Raw genomic sequence first — 6,712 nt, 5'->3', positions numbered from 1 at the left:
GAACGCTTTCAGCGGGACGTCAAAAAAGTAATTGATTTTGTTTGTATCCAAGTCACTTTTGCACATAGTGGAAACTGGAAACGACTCCAATGCATTAAGCCATTAACACTATGCACTATCCTTCCTCTTCTTCTTCTTCTTCCAATTTTCTTCTCAAAATGGGTGCAGAAGACGATGACACGCTCCTACAACTACAACAACCCCAAGAAGAAGAAGAAGAAGAAGATGAAGAAGATTCACAAAAGGCAGAGAAATGGAGGAAGCATTACTCATCAAGTCATAGGATACTCCTTGTTGGAGAGGGTGACTTCTCTTTCTCTCTCTCTTTGGCCACAGCTTTTGGTTCTGCTCACAACCTCGTTGCTACTTCCATTGATTCTCAGGGTAAGTACCCATCTTAAATATTACAACAAATTACTCAAATTTATGCTTATTTTGAATTCTGATCACTGCATTTCAATTTAGGTCTGATTCATTCACTCAAACAACACTTTTTTTGTTTTCTCTATGTTTTCCATTGAAAATTTCAAAAATGGAACTTTGAGGATTCTCCAGGATGCCCATTAATCTGATTTCCATTTTTGAAGAGAACATTATGAAGAAGTACAGTAATGGGATAAACAATGTGAGGGAGCTTGAAGAAAGGGGTTGCCTTGTGCTTTATGGAGTTGATGCTAAGGAAATGGGTCAACATTTCTTTCTAAAGACCCAGAGGTTTGATCGCATTGTATATAACTTCCCTCATGTTGGATTCCTTTATCCAGAGAACAGCTACTGCCAAATCCAGTAATGTTTCCACCATTACCATACCTTCTTTTTTAATAAATTACTTTTGTATATTACTAAATTACTAAGGAATTTAATTTTTGATGAGCTGTCACGATAAAGCAATTTTACAAGTGTATCTAATTACGATACTGTATGTCAACAAAAATAACTACTTTTTACATTGACAGTGTGAATGGTTATCTGGACAACAGTTTTACGCTATGAGGGCATCAAAATCAAAATTAAACTCTATTACACATTCCTTGTTAAGATCATTTTCTTTTGCTCTGAAAGTTAGTGATGCATGCTTTCTTTTCTGATAGAGAAATGATAATTCTTCCTTGCTCAAAATCTCACTAACATACATCCAGTTCATCTTGAATGTTATGTAAATTACAACTCATGCCATTGCGAGTGGAATTTTGAATTAGGAGGATCTTTAAGCACACCGTTAAATATTAGAACTCTTTTTGATACACTAGGGAGACATGATGACATTTGTGGTTGTAGAATTTGTTTCTTCATTTACTGAACCGTTGTCTTGAATTTGTGAGAATTAAACAGGTTGAACAAAAGGTTGGTGAAGGGTTTTCTGTCAAATGCCAAGATTCTGGTAAGGAAAGAGGGGGGAGAGATTCATGTAACACACAAGGCGGGTGATCCATACAGCAAATGGGGTCTGGTCAAGAAGGCAGAGAAGAGAGGTTTGGTCTTGCAACAAGCTGTTCCATTCTTCAAGGATGATTATCCTGGTTATGACAACAAGAGAGCACATGGAAAATTATGTGATGCCTCTTTCCCCATTGGAGAATCTAATACTTACAAGTTCAAGCTTCAGTCCACTCTCTAATGATTACAGGGGTTTATGAGTTTTAGGTTTGGTTTTGAACATCAATGTCATCTTGATTATGCCAACTACCTTCCCTACCATAAAACTTCATCTGCCAAACTGTGTGAAGAGAACAGAGAAAAAGTAAAAAATAGAAGAGAGGACTTGACTTGCATTTATGTGTATAAAACTGATGGCTGGAATATTCAGTCTGATTCTCTCTTTTGAGATTCTCATAATTCATTCTTCACTTTATTAGAGGAGAGACTAAGACTAAATTAAAATTAGTTTTTCACTTTATTATTCGTGTCACCCCTGCCATCAAATTTCAAAATCAGATTCCAATTATCCAAAATCTAAATCTAAAATAACAAAAATCCACTGTGGAATTTGGAAAAGGGATCTTGAATTCTTGAAACTTGATTCTAACCTGTAGATGAATATGTCTCTTGTGTTTTCCCGAGTGCTTCTTGCAGAGGAAACAAGAATGGATGAAGTGAGGTTGGTGATCTTCGAATCATGCATCGTAGAAACAAGGGTGTGCTGGTATTGGAAGTAGTTTTGACTTGAATGACCAGGCTCCGAGTCAACCACACCATAGTCTTCGTCAGAGAGAAAGAAATCACAATGAGAGAGAGAGAGAACCAGAGAACGATAGGAGAAGGAGGGGAATGACGATGGCAAGTCACTCCCGCTGCTGTCGTTGACGAAGAATGAAGGAGAATAGGTCGAGGAAGGTTTGCTGGAGAAGGTCACCGCTGCCACCACTAGGTTCAACCATACTGGAGAAAGAGAGAGAGGAGGAGGTCGCAAGGGGGAGCTTCTCCGTTGCCATCACTGCATTGCTGTGACCTTCACTCTCGTCGAGCTGCTCCGCCATTGTGTCGTCTCCGGAGAAGCAGAGCTCGCCGAAAAACTGCTATTGTCCTGCCCAGTTTTGTTGTCTTTGTTTTGGTGGAAGGAGTAGACTTGGAATTCAAAAAGTGATACGAGGGTACTTTTGGAAATAAATGTTATTAAAGATTTAATTGTCTCCAAAAATTTCAATCTGCTATGTCTCTATTTTCTAGAAATACTGAAGGAGCTAAAATTTTAGTTCCAGTCTCCCAGTTTTAGTCAAAATACCCCAAACAAACACTACCTTACAAAGTCATATTTATGTTAGATGTGAAAACTGTAAAGCAGCTACTGAAGAGCAAACATGAAATAAATGTGTGATATTCAAGATATAGTGTTCATACAGTCTCTTATATGATACAATATACTGAATCCTAGGATGATGCTACAAACCAAAAATGCATTTGAATATTCCTAAGATTAGATAAATAAATAGTATAGTATATCAGCTAACCTAGTTGACCAAATCTATTTATCAAATTGAGAGCCAAAAAGTCCCATGTAAAAATAAAAGTAATAGTAGAAACCAACAATGCTTTGCTGTTTCTGATGCAGATGAATCTGAGTCTTTATCTGTAACTCCCACAAGAAAATGGCAATCTCCAATTGAAGGGTCTAAAAAAGTTACCATACCAAGTCCATCAAAATCACAGCTCCTTGAATCTTGCATTTGTAGCTGATAGTAACTGTTAAAAGCATATGATATATTTCCCTTTGCACCAATCTCATTACATGAACCACCATAGTTAAGTGTGGTGCAATCAGCAACACTGCATGCCAGTTTCATGTGGTTCACCACATTCGTCAAATCGCTTAAAGGGTCTGCTACACACCATCTAGATGGAAGATACTGAACATTCTTTGCATTTTTCAATTGCTTGTTTCCAAATCCAAGGTTCAACAGATACTTAGCCTGTCCATCAAAAGAAAATATCCCCCAATGCCTCTCAAAGTTTCCGGGAAGTGTGCTCTTAGCTCCTTCGTCAAGTAGACTGAAGATATAAACATCAACAGGAGGAGAATTTGGCCTCAATGGTGTCCCTTTGTTGCTCATAATGTGACGGATAAGGCCTTGGTTAAAGACCCTTGCAGCAGTAATATTTGCACCGATAGCTCCATCCGAGGGCCAACCGATTTCGCCAATAACTATCGGCATCTGACCATATCCAAGTTTACTGAGGGCTGCAACTAACGTGTCGTAGTTTCCATCAAACGCATTGGTGTAGACGTTGGAACCATCTGTTACAGAATGGGTAGTTCCCTCAAAGAATGCATAATCTTGGGGGAAATCTCCATTGTCATAGAGACTTAGAAAGGGGTAGATGTTAACAACAAATGGTGAACCATTTGAGTTGAGGAACTGAACAAGTTGAGTAATGATTTGGGTCAGTTCAGGACGAAATGCCCCTTGGGAAGGAAGCGATGCAGATTCATAGGCATCGGCATTGCAAGGGACAACTATCTTTACATAACCAGCTAGATTTGCCTTGACTAAGGATTGCTGAACATTGAGGACTGCAGGCATCACCAAGTTCTGAAATTGGCCATTGTAAGTTGAAAGGAAAGGTTCATTTCCAACTGCAACATACCTATCATAACAAGGCACAAGATGTAAAAGCCTTATAGAAAAAATCAATATGTATTTTGCCATACCAAAAGAGAAGAATCTACAAAAGTAAAAGTAAAGAACAAATTTTATCATAAATATCATCTGAATTACAGAAAAGAAAACAGTGATGAAAATTTCTGCTTTTTGAGCTTGTTACTAAAAAAGTTGGCATCTCTTCACTTTGACAGCTAAATTTTAATAGTTAATCAAAACCCTATTAACTATTAGTTACTATTTCAAACTACTAATGGAATGCATATGATACTTGTTCTAGGGGGTTGTATTGCACCACCTAGTAACTTAGCTTATAAAAGTTGTAAGAATGAGTTAATATCAAACACACCTTTATGAATTACCTCAAATTAACCCTAATCAACTTAAATTATCTTAGTGTTTTCAGAAATATGTAAAAAAGAGTTTTAAAAACCAAATTATTAACTTAGAATAACAATGAAAAATTATAACAACAGAAACACTCTTGATAGAACACAACCTAAGATTTCCAATATTTCTTACTAAATGTTTTTCAGATTATCAAAATATTCCCAGCTCCAACAAATCCTATAAAAGAACTTTAACAACAGATAAGCAAGTAATTTTGGAGATTGTAGAAGATAAAGTAATGAGTTCACTCTCACCAGAGTGCCTAATTCAATTTCAATAAAAGTAAAGATAATATACTCTTACACCTAAATATCTCTTTTTTTTTTTGGTTTATTTTTAATTTTGAATCTAAGGTAATGGAATGCATGAATAAAGAGGTGCATAGAACTAACCTGATATCAGCACCACCCTTTCCAATGTAAGAAGAAACATTCTGTCTAACCCACAAATCAGCAGCAGAAGGTGAAGAACTCAAAACTGATAACATCTCATTTGGGATCCCAACCATTACTTGAATCCCACTCCCCATCAATGCTCTCATCACATCAGGCTCAGCCTCAAACAGTTTCACCTTCTGGATCTTGTTCTCTCTAAGCAGATCAACCACTGTAGTTGGCCTCAGCCTGTGGGATGAAATGGTGCCCCAGTTAACCCCTATTCCTGACTCAGCCATTGGAGCTTCCAAGCTCCAACATATAACAAACAGGTAGAGTGCACCATAAAAGAATCTAGGCTCCAACATGTGTACTCCTACCACTTTGCAATGCTTGACAAAGTTGGAAACTTTAAGAGATCATAAGAGGTTCCTGAAGTAGTTTGAAGAAAAAAGTGATCTGGGTGTTGGAGTTTGAAGATTTAAAGCACTCAACAGAAAACAAAACAGAGTGTTTAACTAGTTACTTAAGTGAAGTTTTGAGTAAAGTTGAAGATAGTTTATGGACTTTATAGTGAGGTTTATGATATGAGTTGAAGGTTGTTAACTTGTGTTATTTAGTAGGGAGGGTTTAAATTTACCAAAATGCCCTAAATTTTTTATTTTTTTATTTGTGTCGGCATTGAGATTTTTCAACACAGGTTCCCCCAATATTATCAGGTGCATTATGTTGTATGGCTTTGCTTAGCCTCGGATTGCTGTTACTAATTTGAATTTAATTTTATCCTAATTTCCTTTTGTTGGAAGTTATATTTAAATAATTTAATCTTTTATGATTGTTAGAAACAAGAGACTGAGAGAATAATATGAAAAGTGTATTATTGAGTTGTGCCAAAAGTACAATATACAAGAGGTATTTATAGGTGCTAAATGAATCAGAGTAATAAAAGCATAGAATCCTATAATTAATATACAGATATACTACATAAATATAGACGATACTAATTGATCCTAATTAATGCTAATGATTCGTTTCGGAGCAGAAAATGAGGAAACGGATGGCAAAATCGGAAAGAGCTCACCAAAAAACCTTAGGGAGGGTCCCACTTGTCTGCCACGTCAGCAGCCACGTCAGCGCCACGTCAGGGCAACGGAGACACGTGGCAGCCCGTGAGAGGATGAAGAGGACGAGTTGGCGTCGAGGTGGCGGCCGGGTCAGCGCGCGGGCCGGGTCGGGTCAGGAGCGGGTGCGCGGGTCGCAGGGAAGGCTGGTGGCGTGACACGTGGCGGCTTCAGGATCGTGTGATCAACAGCAAGATCCAACGGCTACTGAAGCATCTCGGGGGAGGATCAATGGAGGTGGACAGCGATCTTCCAGCGGCGCGTGGAGGCGCGTGCGGCGGTCTCTGGAGGAGATCTTGGCGGCGTTGGAAAGCTGACGGAGAGAAGAACACGATGATGCCGGAGGTGACGAACCAAAGCGTCGGAAACAGCTCGAAAATTGCGAGCAAAGTGGCACGGGTGGAAGCTGGAGGGAAGATCAACCTGGTCGTGGCAGCGTCTTTCGGCGGCGCGTGGAGGCGCGTCCGGAGGCGGATGGCGACGGTTCTGGTTGCGTTGGAATCACGGCGACAAGACAAACAAGACGGTTATGGGGGTGACGAACCAAAGCGTCAAAGAGAGAACGAAAAAGGAGGCCAAAGAACACTGCCGACAAGGAAAAACAAAGGGGCTATGAACTAATATTCATCGGAAAAAAAAGACCTAAGCTCTTGATACCATGTTAGAAACAAGAGACTGAGAGAATAATATGAAAAGTGTATTATTGAGTTGTGCCAAAAGTACAATATAC

The 6,712-nt window shown here is 38.8% G+C and overlaps 2 protein-coding genes across 2 annotated transcripts; one reads left to right on the top strand and one right to left on the bottom strand.

The window, feature by feature from the left end:
• Positions 21 to 1,897, top strand: LOC107638733 (uncharacterized protein At4g26485). The gene is made up of 3 exons (XM_016342097.2): positions 21 to 384; positions 588 to 786; positions 1,333 to 1,897. Exons 1-3 carry the CDS (start codon positions 111 to 113, stop codon positions 1,616 to 1,618), a joined length of 759 nt encoding a protein of 252 aa, XP_016197583.1. The 5' UTR covers positions 21 to 110; the 3' UTR covers positions 1,619 to 1,897.
• LOC107638732 (glucan endo-1,3-beta-glucosidase 5) lies at positions 2,800 to 5,450 on the bottom strand. The gene is made up of 2 exons (XM_016342096.2): positions 4,880 to 5,450; positions 2,800 to 4,083 (listed from the first exon to the last, which is right to left on the bottom strand). Exons 1-2 carry the CDS (start codon positions 5,227 to 5,229, stop codon positions 2,970 to 2,972), a joined length of 1,464 nt encoding a protein of 487 aa, XP_016197582.1. The 5' UTR covers positions 5,230 to 5,450; the 3' UTR covers positions 2,800 to 2,969.

Source organism: Arachis ipaensis, chromosome B04, assembly GCF_000816755.2.
Source record: "Arachis ipaensis cultivar K30076 chromosome B04, Araip1.1, whole genome shotgun sequence".
Taxonomy (NCBI): Eukaryota; Viridiplantae; Streptophyta; class Magnoliopsida; order Fabales; family Fabaceae; genus Arachis; species Arachis ipaensis.
Note: the sequence above shows the minus strand (reverse complement) of the source record. Positions and strands in the feature narration are given on the sequence as shown.